Source organism: Microtus oregoni, unplaced genomic scaffold (genome assembly GCF_018167655.1).
Source record: "Microtus oregoni isolate MIOR12 unplaced genomic scaffold, Mior012 000012F_ref0000307, whole genome shotgun sequence".
Lineage (NCBI taxonomy): Eukaryota > Metazoa > Chordata > Mammalia > Rodentia > Cricetidae > Microtus > Microtus oregoni.
The window spans coordinates 46,277,057-46,297,276 of NW_024543071.1; the positions used below are offsets into that span (position 1 = coordinate 46,277,057).

Genomic DNA, 20,220 nt, shown 5'->3' on the forward strand with positions numbered 1-20,220 from the left:
GCAGCCAGCCACCAGGTCAGACATGCTGAATCTTTCCTGGTAAGCGCACCTCGTGGTGCTACATAGATTATTAGAAATGGGTTAAGAGGCTGAAACTAATGGGCTAGGCAGTGTTTAAATGAATACAGTTTGTGTGTTGTTATTTCGGGCATAAGCTAGCCAGGTGGCCAGGGTGCTGGGGACGCAGCCCTGCCACTCCTATTACAACAGAGTGATTTTTCCAGGCAACAGCAAGAACATGCAACAGTGACAAAGTACACATCTGTGCATGTTCTGTCTCTCCAGAATGTAAACTTTACTGATTCAGAAATCCTAGCATTTTCTCCAAAGGTGCATACAGGATTCAGTAATCCTAGCATTTTCTCCAAAGGTGCATACAGGATTCAGTAATCCTAGCATTTCCTCCAAAGGTGCATACAAGATTTAGTAATACTAGCATTTCCTCCAAAGGTGCATACAGAGGAAGAAATGTCGTTCAATGGCACTGAAAAACCACACCAAGGTGACTGAATTTATTTTTTGTGGCCTTACCCAATCTCAAGAACTGAGCTTACTCTTATTTTTCTTTTTATCTATGGTTTATATAACAACTGTGTTAGCGAATGTCACCATCATGGTCACTGTGACCTGGGAGTCCCGCCTCCACACCCCTATGTACTTCCTGCTCCGCAACCTCTCCGTCTTAGACATCTGTTTCTCCTCCATCACTGTTCCAAAGGTCCTAGTGGACCTTCTCTCAAGAAGAAAGACCATTTCCTTCAATGGCTGCTTCACTCAGATCTTTTTCTTCCACCTGCTTGGTGGGGCAGACATTTTCTCTCTGTCTGTGATGGCATTTGATCGTTATATGGCCATCTTCAAGCCCCTGCACTATGTGACCATCATGAGTAAGGGGCGGTGCACAGCCCTCATCACGGCCTCCTGGGTGGGGGGCTTTGTTCACTCCATTGTACAGATTTACCTATTGCTTCCACTCCCCTTCTGTGGACCTAATATTATTGATGGTTTCTACTGTGATGTCCCACAGATTCTCAAACTCGCCTGCACCGACACCTTCGATCTTGAACTCCTGATGATCTCAAACAATGGCATGATCACTACACTATGGTTTGTTCTTCTCCTTGTATCTTACACAGTCATCTTGACAATGCTGAGGTCACACACAGGGGAGGGGAAGAGAAAAGCCATCTCCACCTGCACCTCCCACATCACTGTGGTCACCCTACACTTTGTGCCCTGCATCTATGTCTATGCCCGGCCTTTCACGGCCCTCCCCATGGACAGAGCTGTCTCAGTCACCCTAAATAGTATTGTTCCTGTCCTAAACCCAATGATCTACACTCTGAGGAACCAGGAGATGAAGACAGCCATGAAGAGACTCAAGAAAAGACTCATACTTTCTGAGGTAGAATAGATCCATGACTGATTGTGGATATATAATTGAGTTCTTTTTCTTTTAACATTGGAACTTGGCTATGCACAATAACTGATAACTGATAATAATGCACAACCCATATTAATTCATCAAAGACAGATAAGCTTTAGTAATTATTATTTTTGAGAGCTGGAAGACAATACTCTATAAATACTGCATGTTGCATTGTTTCTTTGTCGGAGCAGCTGAAAACAACATACTGATATTTCTTTAGGAAGATGTGGGACTAGTCCCAAGATGAATAAAAATGTATACAAAGACTACATGTGAATTCATGCTATCTCAGATAATATCATGCCACAAAGTCAAGTCTGGTAACTATAAGATTTACTAGCAAGAAATTATGTGTTAGAAAAATAAGATATAAAAGATAGCATAAATGTGAAAACTTATGCATAGCTTTTTTAAGTCTGGGTTAAAGTGATACTGAAAGCAGAAAGAATAAAACAAAACATCTAAAAGTGAAAATAATAATGAACTGAAAACTGAAAAGGGATCACACATGGACAGAGACATCAATGATGTGATTAAGAGACATGGAGAAGAAAGTGGACGAATGTGATAGATGCTAAGTATGACAGGAATTTCTCAAGAAAATAGTAGAAATGCAGAAACACCATATTAGGAGATAACAGTTGAAAATGTCCATAATTGATGAATTACACAGGTGCCCGGATTCAAAATATATCAAAACAGAATACAAAACCTGAGCTGAAATGAAAAATTCCCTGTGAGAACTCAATTGCACAGTTAAGCATGCAGAAGAAAGAATTAAACAATTTGAAAACATGGTCACTGAAATTGCACAGTCTGAACTTGCAAAGTACACCTGCATTTAAGAACCCAAACTCAGGACCTCATGGTTGTTAGATGGGCAACTGGGCTCCTTCCCTGCCTTCTGTTCTTTGATGGAGGAAGGTCATTGGTTAATTAATAAAGAAACTGCTTGGCCTCATAAGTGGGTGGAGTAAACAGAACAGAATGCTGGGAGGAAGAGGAAGTGAGCTCAGACTCGATAGATCTCCTCTCTGGGGCAGATGCGATGAATCTCCGACCCAGGATGGATTTAGGCTAGAATCTTCCTGGTAAGCGCACCTTGGGGTGCTACACACTTTAATAGAAATGGGTAATCAAGATATAAGAATTATCCAGTAAGAAGCTAGAGCTAATGGGCCAGGCAGTGTTTAAATGAATACAATTTGTGTGTTGTTATTTCGGGGCATAAGCTAGCCAGGCGGCCTGAAGCCAGGCTGTGGGAAGAGGCCCACAGCTCCTTCTACAGTTCTTAAATAGAATTAAATGAGGCTCATAAAATACACTCTAGGACAGGAGTGTAGCTCAGCCATATAGCATTTATCCAGGATGTACAAAGTACTCCATTTGATTCCTAAAGTTGACAATAAAAACAAATACTTCTAAACTAATCTCCATTGTGCATATTCCTCAATGTCTTTCCATATAACCAATGAAAACTGTTGTATTAATGAACTAATGGGTCTACCTCACTGTTTTGTGACTGCCTCCCCACAATCTCACTATATTAATTCCATTTTCATCTGAGTGACCACCTTCCTCCAAATATTCCTCATCCTCAAGCTGGAGAGATGGCTGGGTGGTAAAGAACACATGCACTTGCAGAGACCTGGGTTTGTTTTCCAGATCCCATGTTGTTGAGGGAGAAATCCAAGGGGTCTAACATTCATATTTACTTGCACACATGCACACACACACACACACACACAACCTGTCATTAAGTAAATAAATATTTGTAAAGCTCGCCACTCTTTCACTATCCTTTTAGAGTTAGCGTTGGGGCTAACAAGATGGCACAGTGAAGGGTGAGTGATACTCTTGCAGAGGACTTGAGTTCTGTTCTCAGCACCAACATTAGAAAGCTCACAGATCCCTATAGCTTGAGTTCTAGATGGGTATGATGCTGTTCCAGGGTCCACAGGCACCTGCACTCACTCATGTGCACATTTTCATAATTTAAAATAAATACTTTAGAAAGAAAGAATACTTGCAAGTGTGTGGGGGTCTAGCCTCAGATCAGACTCAGGTTCTGAGGTGGGGAAGGGGCCTTGGCACAAGGACAATTCTGACCCTCAAGTAGATTGCGCTCAAGTGGCCCTGAATAACTTGAGTTGTCTTTATTTATATTTTAACTGCATTTTTTCTACCAGGCTTACATGAACAGTTTTAGTATTGGCTCCTATTTTTGACTTTAAGAAATAAATTTTAAGGAATACATGTTACAAGGAGTGGGGCCACTTGTTTGCCCCAGCTGCCCAGCTAGCTTACACCCAAAATAACCACACAGAAACTGTATTAATTAAAACACTGCTTGGCCATTAGCTCTAACTTCTTATTGGCTAACTCTTACATATTAGTTTAACCCATCTCCATTAATCTGTGTATCGCCATGTAGCAGTGGCTTACCAGAGAATCTAACCAGTGTCCATCTTAGGCAGAGGATCTATGGCTTCTCTCACTCTGCCCTTCTTCCTCCCAGCATTCAATTCTGATTTCTCTGCCTACCTAAGATCCGCCCTATCAACTAGATCAAGACAGTTTCTTTATTCATTAACCAATGAAAGGAACACGCAAACAGAAGGAACTCCTACACCAAATACATTGTAATCATAATGAAAGGCTTCAATATGTTTGGTTGAATGGTAGTTCCTGTTTCATATTTGTTTATTTATTGTTCCAATTTTTTTGTAACTTTATTGAATATTTTGGATTTTATAGTATGCACCCCAATTCTGTTCACCTCCAGGTCCCCCCATATCCCTCCTCCTCCCTGCTGTGCCCCGCACAAAAAAATAAACAAAGCAAAGTAAGCAAGCAAACAAAAGCAAGAACAAAAAAAAACTCAGTAAAACAAAACAAAAGTCACACTCAGAAAAATCTCTGCTTCTCCTTCTTTTCTGCCTCTCCATCACCTCTTCATCCAACCTGATAGCATTGGAGGCTTCAGTGTGTCATATAGTATACCTCTTTGTCCCATGAGCTTGGCTAGTGAATGTTCATTGCAATGAGTAACCTGTCTGATTCAAGGTCTGTGGTTTTGCTCACTGGATCCTCACTAGAGTTCCTCTGGGCGTATTCTGTGGCTGCACTGAGTCTTGGAGATCTTGAGGGTATTGCTCCAAAGAACCAGTCCCTTCACGAGCTTCAGCAGGACCCTGATGGGGTAGATTCTAGGGTGGGTCAACCCAAAGCCCTGTTGGGTCAGATTGAACCACCGGAGCCACCCACCTCGAATGCAGGAGTGAAGTTAGCTACCCTATTTGCGTGCCCTCAGAGAAGATTCATCTTCACTTCTGGTGAGAGGTGGGTGTCCTCTCTCTCAAGTGCAAGGGCCAATTCTCTGGTTGTAGTGGCCAGGGACAGGTAGCATCAGTTTTCTCAGGGCGGTGAAGGGGCGGGGCCAGATCAGCATAGCCCTCTGATTTCATCTCACATGCTTCCTAAGGCCTCCTGAGGGGACACTGATCACAGACATCAACATAGACCCCAGCTACTGCTGGACCACGGACCCAGACATGGCCCTTGGCAGCAGTTTGGGCCCAAACAACATCCTGGCTCTGGGAGGAAGGCATGGCCAACCAGGTGAAAATGGTTCTGGTGTATATGTGACTATGGCTTTGTTCCAATTTTATTTTTAGCTTCAAATGCTATTCTTACATAACAAATATAATGGCATGTTTATTCAAATTCCTCTTCAACAAGATGTATTACATGGCCCAAAGGCCCCTCTTCTGTCTTACTATGCTCCATTTGTGAAACCATTAATCATTTTGACAAGGGTACCCTTGCCTCTTCTACCTGTATTGATCCTGCTCCTTTCTTCATAACAGTTGCTCTTCATTAACTACACTAGAAAAATGTCTGGAAAAGAAATTAAAAAGTCAAACTAAATGTTTGTCTATTCCTGGATCACTGTAAGGGAACAGAGTTCGTGGCCCTAGAAATAGCAACAAATAGGTTCGGGAGTCTCTATTGTTTTCTGCTTGGTGTGAAGAGTTATGAGACCACTAGAGGTTCAATCTTTCTAAGTTCTTCACAGCTTGTTTTCATGTTACAAGGATATACATATTCAAATGCACATCTTTCATGCTTTTGGGAAGATGAAAAGGGGCCCAGAAGTTTTTAGATATGTTTTTGGCATGCTTTATCAGAGCAGAATAAACTGGAAATGTGGGGATGGATTTGATTGCTCTCCTGTCGTTAGACAACCTGGACACAGACATTGTAGTGGGTTTTTTCCATAACAGGTCACTGTTTCTTTATATATCAGTGTATCTGTCAACAACAACTTAATAATTACCACTGAAATTTCATCACCACCAGTGAAACTCGCCACTTCAATTCCACATCCTTGCCTGACAGTTACCCTCTTTCTAACTCTCATAATAGGCCTGAGACTAAGGGATCAGGATACAATACATGATCCCAGGGCAAAATGTTGAATATACAAATCAAATAGTCTCTTCTATGGCCTCTCAGGAATTCGGACACCAGCCAAAATGTGTCGATGTGTGTGTGTGGTGTGCACACGAGTTTTGATAGCATTTTAATGAGTCCCATTGAAACCACATCATCAATACCAGAACCAGTTACAGCTACTTCCCTGCCCAATGACATTCCCTTTGTCATTCTTACATTAAGCCTGAGGTTAAGGGGTTTGAGCATAAGACAGAAACACTGTCTAAGTTCAAGAACCTTAAATAGGCAAATCCTTGAGTTTGCCATCCCTCTCCTGAAAAATGGAGCAAAGACAATGAAATCTTCACTAGTACATTTTTTTTTCAAAAATTAATGCTGTTGAATGCTGCACCAAATTGCATATAATTTTCACTTGAAGTTTTAGAATGAAAGGTAACAGGTAAAGATGTTTAGTAGCTAGCTATCTAACAGTAAGGTTGGATTGTTGAAATTCAAATGCTGTCATTGACTACGTTTAACAAGGTTGACTTTGAATATTTTCTGGGTATATCACATATTTCAGGCCAAAGATGATCATCTCACTGGCAAACACAACAGAGGTGGGTGTCAAATATTGTTAGTACGAATGCATTTAAAAGGATGTAGAATTGTGATGCCGTATATATAAGTCATTTGGAATTTGTTGAGAGTCTTTCAGTTGCTTACTGCGTCGTTGCTGCATGTTCAAACCAATGTAAGGAGTTTCTGTCAAATGAGATTCTTCAGCCAGATGTTTTCAAATGTCCCTGTAAGACAGTATGTAAAATCATATAGCCTGAAGTTGGAGGGGAGGGACAATACACATCCATTCTGTTTCTATATCCTCCTGATTATGCAAGCCAGCTTGCATGAAATACAGACATAGGAGGTAATGGGCTTAAATCACTCATTCCTTTATCAAACAATATCTAAGAAGCATGGAATGCAACTGAGAATGAAATATGTCTGGCTGAGGTGATGACTGAAGGGACGGTCTGCTTCCCAGAGAAGTCCCTTCTCTGTGCACTCCCTACACTGATGGACTGCACTGCTTTCTGTGTTCTCTGCATGGCTGTGCCATTTCACCACTGACTGGTGTTGGTTTTCCACCTCTGTTTTTCTTCCTGACTGTGACAATCTTTGTCTCCTCTAGAAACCCTTCCCACACCAGCCCTAGATAGAACGCTGCTGTGGTTCCCATGGCTGTGGATTGACTTAAATACCTGTGTTTCCACCAGACTGAACATTTTTCCAGAGGAAAACTTCGCTGCACTTGTGTCTGCATTGTGAGTGTAAGTCCAACCCCCGCAGTGCTGTAAGCACCACAAATGTGTGAGAAAGGACCAAAGGGCTAAATGTTTACCTCTGAAATTCCTAATCAATTCAGTGTGAGGAATGCAACTGAATCTAACTTGAGGGAGTCTGGCTCCATTTTCTGAACATGGTCTGCTCTACAGCCTTACAGGAACTCCTCCTACAGATTTGTAATACACGAGGGTGTTTTTGTGCTAACTCCAGATTTACCTGGAAACTTTACAATTCTTTAAACAAGTAACTCATTTGAGACATTTTTCTACTGTCTTTAACTCTAAAATTGACTTGAAGAAATAACACAATCCTGCTAAATTTTTGTACAATTGCTGTTGTACAAATGGCTTTGGAAACAAACATAATCATACTGAATTGTACTTTAACAATGTAGCAGTGCATTGAGTTTGGGGGAAATAGTTCACCTTTCTTCAACTACTAGAAATAATTAAAATCCCCTTCTTCATAGGAATACACAAGTGAGCCCTTCACAGGATACCTCCATCTTTGAGATGAGAAGATTGTCCAAAAACCCTAACTCCACAGTGGCTCTTCCTCAGCAATCTACAAATGGATATGATGATGATGATGTAGACAGGAGAGGAGAATGAGGACCACAACAGGAGAGGGAAACAAATCTCCAGTCGGTGCCTTTCCTTTGGCAAAGGCTGAAATTGGGAACCCACAATAAGTCACAGGAAGCTACATCCTTTTTCAATCCTCTGGCCTTCCATGTGAGACCCCCTTGACCCAGCTTCCTCCTTTTCCCTGATTGCTCAGATCAGTATTGTCCATAGAATCCACAGTGGATAATTCAGAACCCCCACCACCCAGCTAATCAGTGGCAGAATATGAAGGAGTAAATTCAGTGCTACACTGTCCTAATACAGTGTTCAAACTCCCTCCCTCTCTATAAGTATGGCTCTCCTTTTAGGGGAAAAAAATTGTGTTTCAGATATCCAAAACTTCCACATGTCCTTTGTCCAAATGTGATCTGTATAATGTAGAAAATTAATAACAGTGTCAACACAATGGGAACAAACACAGGAACCTGAATATGGCACTATGTTCTTAAAAAGTCAACTTGCAACCACCATAGTAAGATAACTGACCAAGAAACATGAATAAAATTTATTAAAGCAGAGAACTCCTGATAAAGTATTAAATTGTACCTCAGTAATGTTTTCTTTTTAGAAGATGATGCTTAGGTGTCAATACTTAATATATTTTCTTTCCTAACATTGTTCTGTAGGGAAATAATAACTCTTTTGTGGGTGGTAATTTCATTTGATTACGAAACTGATTACAATATTTAAAATGCAGAAGACTTGATCACTTTTAAGCACTATGAAAAAGCAGGACTCAATTTCATCCTAGGATCTTACAAAAGCAAGATAAACATGCAGAGGCTTGAAATAAAACAGTTCAGAAAGACACTGATTTAATGGAGATGGAAAACTACACCAGGGTCAAAGAACTTATTTTCCTTGGCCTGACCCAGAGTCCTGAAGTCAGTGTGCTGCTGTTCCTTTTCCTTCTCGTGGTGTATGTGACAACTCTGCTGGGGAACCTTCTCATCATGGTCACCGTGACCTGTGAGTCGCGCCTTCACACCCCCATGTACTTCTTGCTCAGGAATTTGTCTGTTGCCGACATCTGCTTTTCCTCCATCACTGCACCCAAGGTCCTGGTGGACCTTCTCTCAGACAGGAAGAGCATCTCCTTCAATGGCTGCCTCACTCAGATGTTCTTCTTCCACCTTATTGGAGGAGTGGATGTGTTTTCTCTGTCAGTGATGGCTCTAGATCGATATGTGGCCATCTCCAAGCCCCTCCATTATGTGACCATCATGAGCAGAGGCCGTTGCATTGGGTTAATAGTGGCCTCATGGGTGGGAGGCTTTATCCACTCCATAGTGCAGATTTCTCTCTTGCTGACACTTACATTCTGTGGACCCAATATTCTTGACACTTTCTACTGTGATGTCCCCCAGGTCATCAAACTTGCCTGCACAGACATCTTTGTTCTGGAGCTGATGATGATTTCCAACAATGGCCTGGTCGCTACTCTGTGGTTTATGTTGTTGGTGATATCATACACAGTCATTCTGATGATGCTTCGGTCTCATTCAGGAGAGGGACGGAAGAAAGCCATCTCCACCTGCACCTCCCACATCACTGTGGTCACCCTGCACTTTGTACCCTGCATCTATGTCTATGCCCGACCATTCACTGCCCTCCCCACAGACAAAGCCATCTCTGTCACCTTCACGGTCATCTCCCCTTTGCTCAACCCTTTGATCTACACTCTGAGAAACCAGGAGATGAAGTCAGCCATGAGAAGGCTAAGAAAAAGACTTGGACCTTCTAATAGAGAAGACCAGTAGCTCCTTCCTGTCACCACATTTGAAAACATTTGTATGTAAAATAAAATTTATTCTTTATACTTATCATTTCTCTTCTCACAGTGGCCTTCAACAATCCAAAAGACCTCAAACTAACAGTTCTAATTCTTCTGTATATTTTCAGTGTGCCAAATATGGCCTCATAGAATCACCAATTAAATCTCAATGGAATCTGTGAATTATGGGGAAACAGATACATAGAAAAGATTATTGCACACTACAATAATACTTTAAGGTTTTGCTTTGGATTTTGTTTTTTTTTTCTAAGACAAGTTTAATTCAGCAGTCCTGTTTGCTCCAGAACTCTTTTTGTAGCCCAACTAGCCTCAAATACCCTGAAATCTTCCTGTCTCCAACTCAGAACTCAGAGATCTACCTGCCTCTGCCTCCGAGTGCTGGACTTAAAGGCACGCACCATCACTGCCCAACTTAACTTGATAGAACAGACTCATATTCATGGAAACCAAATGAAATAGAAATGACTGGGTCAGAAAGTGCTGTGATTTTACATTCAATCAGGTTTCATGTGTCTTAATCAACAATTAGAATTAAAATAAAAACATTGCTAAAATCCATGCACACAATAGTATAATTACAATGCAGTCAAATAGTATTGTAGTGTTTGTAGAAACATTCTAAGTTCCAATCAGCCTATACTGTTAGCAAATACGAAAAGCCCTGGATGCCTGAACTCAGTGTAGTTATATACAGAAGGGCAAAATGTATTTCCTCCTTCCTTCTGTATCATTGTATCAGGGAAGACTGGGGTAAAAAATTCAGTGAAATGCATCTAATAGTTAATAATAGTGATTATCATAACTGTTAATAATACAGGATCACATCCCCGGTTTAATATTTAATATGTTAAATATTATTAATTATAAATATTAAATAAATAATATTTAATTTATCAGAAGCAGGCTTTGGAAATTAGTATTTCTTATATTTAGAAATACATTAACACTGTATATATTGACACTGCATTGTTTCCCCATGGGAAGCAGCTGAAAACCCAATACTTCATTATTTCCACAGGAAGATACTGAGAGTACTCCCATCAGATAAGACGGTATATATGAACACTATGCAAGAATTCATATTAACTAATATCAAACACTGCTGTTCAGGTCAGAATAAATTTTACTACCAAAGACTTTAAGCACTAGAATAATGAATTAAATAACATAAACATAAATTTTAGAGGGAAAAATTAAAGAATTTTTGTAAAATGCTGTTATGATTACTTTTCATCAGCTTGACACAAACTAGAATCATCTGGAAAGAGAAGATGCTGGCTGAGACAATGCTTGCTGAGGACTGACAATCGATGATGGATGTGGGCGTGCCCAGCCCACTGTGGCCCTGCAGCGCCTGAGCAGATGGACCAAAGTTGTTTAGAAAGACAAACTGAGCAAACCATGAAGGACAAGCCAGCAACCCTCCATGGTCTCGGCTTCAGTCCATCTCCAGGTTCCTACCTTCAATTCCCGCCCGGCCTTCCCTCAACCGTGAACTGTGACTGAGACATGGAAACCAAATCAACCCTTTCCTCCGCAAGCTGCCTTTGGTCAGAGTGTTTTTATCACAGCAACAGAAAGCGAACTAGGACGCATGTGAACCAGTAGAACAGTAATGGCAAAGACAGGCGTGAAAAGGACAAAATAGGCATCTAGAAATGAAAGCTCTGATGAACTGAGGACTGAAAGGAATCACACATAGACAGAGATAGAACCCACAGGAAGGTGCTGAATGAACATGGAGGAGGAAGTGAATGAGTCTAATAAATGCTAAGCATAAGGAGAGTTTCTGAAGAAAATGAGAAGATGAAGAAATACTGTTTTAGGAGATAATAGCTAAGAATTTTCCACAACTGATGAATCATACAAATGCAAAACACATCAAAACAGAAGACTGAAATGAGGTGTTCCCTGAGAGGATTCAATCGCAAGGCTAAGCAGGCAGAAGAAAAGTCAAGAAACTTGAAAGTAAGCCCATTGAAATTATATAGTCTGAAGTTGACAGGCACACCCCCATGATATCTCTGAAGAGCCTAACCATGCAGGTTCCAGAATGATCTTACTTTATTGCTTTAGTTTATTAGATTAAAGATGTGCAGCTTTTTCGTTGGCCCAGAGCTGGTCAGGGAGAATGCCACAGAACCACTCAGATATACATGCAGCATCACGTCTTCTCAGCTGTACAAACCTGAGAACGTGACTGAAGCTCATTGAGAAGATAGCAATGATTCCAAAGTGAAATAGCATTAACACTGTAAAGAATCAAATAGATATGAGCATAAAACTCAAAGATCCAGTGAAGTAAAGTACTAAACCAGAGATGAAAGCCTCTGTGAGATCATCCTGGAGACATAGCTGGTGACTGAGCTTTCGGAGCTTTGCTTCAGTCAACAATTATTTAGTACTTGCTGTATGTCACAATAATAAATCATGAATTGTACAATCTGAGAAACAAAGAGATGAATAAAGAGAAATGAAGAGAGGCATAGACAGTGGGAGATACCATGAAGCAAAGCAACCTATGCAAAACAAGAGACAAAAAAAGTAACAAAAAGTAACAGGAGAAAGAAAAAAAAGGATATTTAAATAAGCAATGGACTGAAATTCCCAACTTTATATAGATATAGATATATCTTCAAGAAGTTATGCAAACTAAATAACAAACAAACAAAACTACACTTAATAAAACTGTCCAAAAGGCAATACTGAAAATACCCAGGTAGAAATGACTTGGGATATTCAATCACTTTAAGAGCTGAATTCTCATCAGAAATTGATTAGAATACAAAATGAAAACAATCAGATTGCTAACAGGAAATATCAATCAACAAAGAATTATATTTCCACCCTCAGAATCTAATAAGCTAGGCTCATAGGAGCTCAGAGTCTGAACCAACACTCAGGGAGCCTGCTTGGGACTGACCTAGCCCCTCTGCATATATGTTGCAGCTGTGTAGCTTAATCTTCTTGTGGGATTCCTGAAGGTGGGAACAGGAGCTGTCTTCAGCTCTTTTACCAGGTTTTGGGACCCCACTATTCATATTGGGTCACCTTGCCTCGCCTTGCATGGGGAGGTGCTTATCCTTACTACAACTTGATATGCCATGTTTTATTGATATCCGTGGGAGGACTGCCCCTTCCTGAACAGAAATGTAGGAGGAATGAATGGGGTGGGGGCATAGGGAAGTTGAGGGGCTGGGACTAGGAGGAGAGGAGGGAGGAAAAACTGTGACTGGGATGTAAAATAAATAAACGGATGAATTATATTTCCAACAAAAACAAAAGAAAGAATTAAATATTATCAATTAAATAAAGTAGGTTATATATAAGATCTTTCCCTACCAAAAAATTAATGAAACTTCTAGATAAAAATGCTTCTAGGTTTTAAAAAAAGAAGATAGAAGCATAGGTAAAGACTTTCTTTTCTTTTAAACAGCTTTATTTACTATTTATTTGGCTGCAGTTTGTCCTCCCTTCTCTCCTCCCAGTCCCTCCCCCAGTTCTCTCTCTGTTCCCATCCCCAATCCATTCCTCCATTTCTGTTTGGCAAAGGGTAGGACTCCCATGGATATCAGCAAAGCATGGCACGTCAAGTTGTAGTAAGACTAAGCACCTCCCCTGGTATTAAGGATGGGCAAGGCAACCCCGTATGAGGAGTAGGGTCCCAATAGCCAGTAAAAGAGTCTGAGATAGTCCTGCTTTCCCTGTTAGAAGTCCCTCAAGAGGACCACGCTACACAGCTGTAATATATATGCAGAGGGCCTAGGTTAGTCCCATGCAGGCTTCCTGGTTTTCGGTTCAGTCTCTGTGAACTCAGAAAGGCCCAGGTCAGCTGATTCTGTGAGTTTTCTTGTGTCCTTTACCCCTCTGGCTCCTACAATCCTTTCTCCTCCTCTTCTGCATGATTCCCCAAACTCCGTGTAATGTTTGGCTGTGGGAACTGCAACTGTTACCATCAGTTGCTAGATGACTCCTCTCTGATGACTTTTGGCTAGGGACCAGTCTGGTCACAAGAGATTGCCAGTTCAGGCTACATATCTGCTATTGCTAGGAGTCTAAGCTGGAATCTTTCTTGTAGATTCCTGGAAGATTCCCTTGTGCCAGGCTTTCACCTGACCATGAAATGCCCTTTCCAGATAGCAGGAAATACTCAAACTGAGCACTGAAATTAATAAAGCAGAAATAAAGGGGCAAAGACTTTCTAATAAGACTCTGGTTACTTAAGAAAGACAAAAAGCACTTAATACATTGAAATTTTTTACATTAAAAAAACTTTTGTAAAGCAAAAGAAATGGCAACTGAGTGAAGAGGCCGCGTACATGATGGGAAAGAAACCTTACTAGCTATACATACATCGGAGCTTGCCTGAAAGTGGGAGAGATGGCCCACCCCTCGCCCGCTGCAGCACTCAAGTGCTGGCCCTGCCCTTGGCCTGGGCAAAGCAGGAGAGCTGGCCCGAGTGGAGCAGGCAGAGAAAAACAGGCAGGCTGACCAAGTCAGCTACCATCTATCCCATCTAAGAAGTGCTGGAGCATGTGAAGGGGCCAGCCCTGAAGAACCAAAACTGCAGGATCTCCATGACACAGGGCGTCAACAGGATATCAAAAGGAGAGTCCCAGAGAGGATCCAATATTGATAGTGTAGCAGAAACCAGAGGTCTTGAACCAGACCAATGACTCTTTGCAGTGAACATTTGCAAGGAAAGCTATATGGGCAAAAGAGTGTACTGTGTGACACACTGTGACACACTGCAAGTTCCATAGCGAGATTTCATTTGTTTGTTGGGGGAGTTTTACAAGGGTGGAGGGCAGATACAGAGGAACGGGGAGATGGGTGGGACTGGGGTGCATGATGTGAAATTCATAAAGAATCAATAAGAAGTTTTTTTAAAAAGGAAAAGAAAAAAGATATCAAGTGACAACTACTGAAACAAAGTAGGGAAGTCCTTACTAACTGCTGGTAGAAGTGTAAACTAGTACCATCACTCTGGAAATCAGTGTGGAGATCCATCAAAAAGCTAAACATAGATCTGCCATATGACCCAGCTGTACCACTCCCAGACACATACTCTCTGCCCTACAATAGAGACACCTGCACATCCATGTTCTTTACTTCCCTCTAGCTAGGAAATGGACTCAACCTAGATGCCCACTAAATGATGAACAGATAATAAAAATGTGGCACATTTACACCCTGGGATTTTATCCAACCATGAAGAAATAATGTAATGTTCAGAGAAATGGAGATGACTGGAAAACGTTACACTTAGTGAAATAACCCAGACCCAGAGAGACAAAGATTACATTTTCTTATTCTTTTATATGTGTATTTTAATTTATCTTTGTGTTCAATTTGAAATGTTTCTACAGACCACAAAAGATCCAGTTTGAGGAAATGGAGAGAAAGCATCCTAAAGAGAGATATATGGTAGAAATGAAATTAGAAGGGGCATCCTGGGCTAATGAGCCTTAAATGGAGAAGTGATGTGGGATTCTCCCTGTATTCTGTGAATACTATTTGTTAATAAACTGTCTTGGGCCTGTGCAGGGAATAGAGGTAGGTGGGGAAAACTAAACTGAATGCTGGGAGGAAGAAGGCAGAGTCAGGGAGAAGCCATGTAGCCCCCACTGGAGACAGACACCAGAACTTTAGCTGGTAAGCCACAGCCTCATGGTGATACACAGATTACTAGAAATGGGTTAAATTAAGATATAAGAGTTAGCCAATAAGAAGCTAGAGTTAATGGGCCAAGCAGTGATTTAAATAATATAGTTTCTGTGTGATTATTTCAGGTCTGAGCAGTCAGGAACCAACAAGCGGCCTCCTTTCAACAGGGAAGAAGATAAGATGGATGAAGGAAAAGGTAAGGTGGATGGAAACCAAACTAAATATACAAGAGAATATAATGATACCCGTAAGTCTATAACCTAATTTTCAAAACACATTTTAAGTTTGAACAGAGGGACCCTACATGGGTAAATACCTCCAATTCCAGAAGCCATGAGTGATGAAGTGAATATCCCAGTTCCAGCTGCAGAGTATCTCCCCTTGAGTTAGGCTAGGACAGCTTCAGAGGCTCCCAAAACAACACAGGACATTAACATTCCCCTTGTTTGCCCACCATGACTACATGGTATGATCCTTTTGCTGCATACATCATGCACCAAGATCGTAGGACACAGTGAAATCAATCTGGAATTGAACTACAAAATCATTCCCTGCTGCCTACTGCACATAATACAAGAAAGTGATGTGGATTCTTCTAGAGGAGCAAACTTAACAGTCTTATACAACATTGAAGCCTGCAACCTAAAACACTAGCCTGCCAATCAAGACGTGACTGCTCATACAATAGTGGCGAGGCTGTTGCCAAAGTAATTAACCTCTCCTGGTTTGAACAAGGAGGAATTCCTACATGGTATTGCAAACCTGGTCAAAACCCAAGTGTAGGTAATCATAGGCCCTGGGAGTGGAAATAGTACTAATGCTTTGCTGATTTGGCATGTTAAACTCCCTTCTAAATATTTTTGTTTATATCCATAGACAACTGCTCCTCTAATCATGATCAGAGAAGAATCTATTTCCAGTGAGCAGTATGGAGAAGAGATTCATGGCTTCTCAAGGTGCTGAGAATAAGTGGCAGGTGAAGTCTCAGCTTTAAATGGGTCATTTATACCACCCTTTAAAGTTAAGGGAGCATCACAGAAGAGGGAGGGAGCAGAAAGAAGGTAAAAGCCAATGAGGGGAAGAAAAGCTGAAAAAATGCTGCCTTCTAGGTAAGGCACAACAATTTCAATCATAAGGCAATGGCAGCAACTGCTATTCCTTGCACTAGTCTAGAACATTATTGGTCCTGCCAACAGCCAGTCATAAACTGGGGTGGGTGTGGTGGGGATCATGGAACACTACCCCTCCCTAGGAAACTATTGGGTCTCATGGGTGGTAGAAGGAGAGGAAGTCACTGTCTTTGTTTATGTGCACCCTGGTGAGTCCACCAGGCTCTGATAGATTCTTGACACTGATGATTATGCAAATGACCCAGGTTAAACTTAATAGGTCATGAAACAAAAGGCACAAATGTGGAAAATGGAATTTATAGTGTAGTTGACTGGGGTGGAAGGGAGATAAGAGGGAATGGATGCTCATAATCGTAATATTATGTGCATTATTAAATTATCAAATACTATTCTTAATGAAAAAACAAGAACAGTCAGACATAATGATGCGCATTTTTAATCACATGCTCTGGAGGGAGAAGCAGTCAGATCTCTATGAGCTCCAGGCCAGCGGAATTACATAGCACGTTCCATGGCAGTCAGGGCTACATAATCAGACCCTGTCTCAAGTAAATAAAGTAAGACAAAATTTAAGTTTAAAAAGATGATATTATGGGGCTGAAGAGATGGCTCAGCAGTTAAGAGCACTGACTGTTCTTCCAGAAGACCAGGGTTCAATTCCCAGCACCCACATGACAGTTTATAACTGTCTGTAACTCCAGTTCCAGGGGATCTGGCATCCTCACACAGACATATAAGCAGGCAAATCACCAACGCACCTAAAATAAAAGAAAATAAATTATTTTTAAAAGGTAATATGATAATATAAAACCAGAATAGCTACAACCACCATAAAAAAATAGGTAAAATATCCATGACAACAATGGACCACCAATATTCTCATTATCAGTTATATGTATTAAAAATCAATCTTAGTCACCCAAGGCCAAAAAATAATTATCCTCTAGATGAATATTCCATTTTTATTGTTTTGAATTTTATATACATATAGTGTGTGTGTGTGTGCGTGTGTGTGTGTGTGTGTGTGTGTGTGTGTGTGTGTCCATAAGTGCAGGTGCTTGCAGAAACCACAGGAGTCAGATCCCCATGCAGCTTGCATTTTCAGGTAGTTGTGAGCTAACTAATGTGGATGCTAGGAATTGAACTCAAATCCTCCAGATTAGTTAATATGTGCTCTTAAACACTGAGTCATCCCTGTAGCCCCAGAAATTTATTTTGTGTATTTATTTATTTAATGTATATGAGTGTTTGCCTACCTGTTATATCTGTGCAACATCTGTATATGTGTGCCCACAGAAGCGAGAAGAGGCCATTGGATCCCCAGGGGCTGAAGTTACAGATGGTCATGAGCCTCTGTGTGGGTTCTGGGAATCAAATGTAGGTTCAGGAATAATGCTATTGTTTGCTGCTATTATTATTATTATTATCCAGCCCCAGATTTTACATTTTTGCTTATTCCTTACTTCCATGACTTTCCAACATATCCTTTCTTCTTCAAGTTACTTTTGTTAGGGATTTTGACACAACAATAAGACAAGTAAATAAAAATCTTTTATACTTTGTGGGAATAGTGATTATCTAAAATATGCTTTTTTGCAAGGTCACACTTTTCTCTACCCTGTATTGGTCCTTATCTTCTCTTTGTATCTGCTGCTTTTCATTTATGTTGCCACATGATAGCAGAAATAGGAAAAGCAGGGCTAAGGATTCATTTACCCTTGATCCCTCTGGGAAAGCTGACTTCACAGCTTTTGGAAGAACAGAAACCAGTGATTCACATCTCAACTGTGTTCCAGGGCACTGTATTTTACCACCCAATTGTGAGGAGCCGTACATTAATACAAAGCAGGTGCTATTGTGTGCACAGTTGCTGTCTGTGTTGCCACTTGCAAACTTAGTTCTGTCTAGTTCTCCCCAAAGTGCTGGTTTATATGGCATGATGATGGGAAAGAGTTGGTAGGCATGCCTTTCTAAGTCTCCTCAATGGCACCCTGAAGAGGTGGACATCCAGACTCAAGAGTCATATTATTCTCTACTTGATGATGAAATTAAATGGTACGAAAGTGCTTGAGGTCTAATTATGTTTTTCTAACGTGTTGACTTTATCCATGAAAGAAATATGGGCAATTAGGGGCTAGAGAGATGGCTCAGTGGTTACGAGCACTAGATGCTCTTTCAGAAAACCCAGGTTCAATTCCCAGCACCCATGTGGCAGCTCATGTAGCTCATCTATAACTCCAGTTCCAGTGGGTCAGGCACCCTCACACAGATGTTCATGCAAGCAAAAAACCAATGCACATAAAAATGATTTTAAAAAAGAAATATGGCCATTCAAATATACAATATTCCATACTTCTAAAGACAGAGTTGACACTGAACTATTTTAGACATATGAACTGGAATGTTTTAACAAAGAGCTTCTTAAGTTTTAGAATAAATTTCTGCCTTAGTAGGCAGAATGAATTTTAATTTTTAGAATAAATTTCTGCCTTGGTAGCTTGAATAATTGCCTTTTTCGATTATTGTCTCTGTTTACACATGGGTGTTTACACATGCATTGCAACAATTTAATAATCCCCACTGAAACTCCACCAGCAGCGGTGGAACTAGCCAGTTGGTTTCCACTTGCTTGCTCAACTATACTTAGCTCTCATAATAAGCCTGAGACTAAGGGACCAGGACATGACACAGGAGCCCAGTGCAAATGTTAAAGATCAAAACCAAAGAGATTTCTTGTATTGCCTCTAAAGCCTTTGAACACCAGCCAACATAAGTCAGTATGCATAAATATTTGATATTTATGTGTTTTGATAACATTTTAATGACCCCCTTAAAATTGTGTGGTCAAAGCTGTAGTAAGTTACTTCTGCTTTCTTGTCCAGTGATATTCCCTTTGCCAGGCTTACAGTAAGCCTGAGGCTGAGGGACTTGAATATAAGACAGGAACACAGCAGAAGAACCTTGAAGATGTGACTCTTTGAGTTTGCTGTCAAGGCAAATGGAGCAAGAACACTAAGATACTCAATCATGCAAAGGGCTTTACCTTCAGACACATCTTTCAAAGATTAATATCAACAGTTGCTGTACCCTGGATCTAATATCAAATCATTTTATCTGAGTTTTTAAGGTAAAGGCAATAGGTAAAGATACTCAGCTGCTAGCTAGGGTTGCATGCATATTGAAATAGAGATGTTGTCATTGTGTTTAACTTTAAATACTTTCCATGAATATTATGTATTTCAGACCAAAGACAATCTTCTCACTGACAAAGGTAGGTGTCAAGTACCGGAAGGGGACTTAGTGTTGAAAAAAGAATTCATAAGGTAGCCGGGTTCTGAGACAAGGCATTAGACAAGTGTTGAGAGCTTTTCGATTGTTTATTGTGTAGCTGCTACATGTTAAAATCAATGCAAAAAGTGTTTTCCAATAAATGCAATTCTTCAGATTTTCTCAAATAACTTTGTAATACAAAAATGTAAAGATGCATGTGTTGAATTGGGAAAAAAAGAACAATGTGTCTCCATTCTGATTGCATCTCCTCCAGCTTATACAATCTTCCTTTCAAGAAAAGCATACCCAATAGATAGTATGCTTGGATCAATCATTCACTGAGGTGACAGCACCTAAGAGCCATGGGATTCAATAATGAAATATTTATTGATGATGTAATGAGGCAAGGAAAAATGTTGCTAATAAAGGTCTCCTTTCACGCCACACTCCCCATGCCCACCAATCAACTGCACTGCTTTGCTTGGTGCTTTCTGTGGGGCTGTGACATTTTACCAGTTA

The 20,220-nt window shown here is 40.6% G+C and overlaps 2 protein-coding genes across 2 annotated transcripts; both read left to right on the top strand.

Moving 5' to 3' along the window:
• The first annotated feature begins 478 nt into the window (after positions 1-478).
• LOC121454529 (olfactory receptor 4D11-like) lies at positions 479-1,414 on the top strand. The gene has a single exon (XM_041661923.1). It carries the CDS (start codon positions 479-481, stop codon positions 1,412-1,414), a length of 936 nt encoding a protein of 311 aa, XP_041517857.1.
• A 7,243-nt stretch (positions 1,415-8,657) lies between these two features.
• Positions 8,658-9,599, top strand: LOC121454513 (olfactory receptor 4D10-like). The gene has a single exon (XM_041661895.1). The coding sequence runs from the start codon at positions 8,658-8,660 to the stop codon at positions 9,597-9,599; it is 942 nt and encodes a 313-aa protein (XP_041517829.1).
• The last annotated feature ends 10,621 nt before the right edge of the window (positions 9,600-20,220 follow it).

Bases quoted from the DNA above. Each gene is read 5' to 3' on its own strand.
- LOC121454529 (XM_041661923.1), top strand. From the start codon at position 479: ATGGCACTGAAAAACCACACCAAGGTGACTGAATTTATTTTTTGTGGC.
- LOC121454513 (XM_041661895.1), top strand. From the start codon at position 8,658: ATGGAGATGGAAAACTACACCAGGGTCAAAGAACTTATTTTCCTTGGC.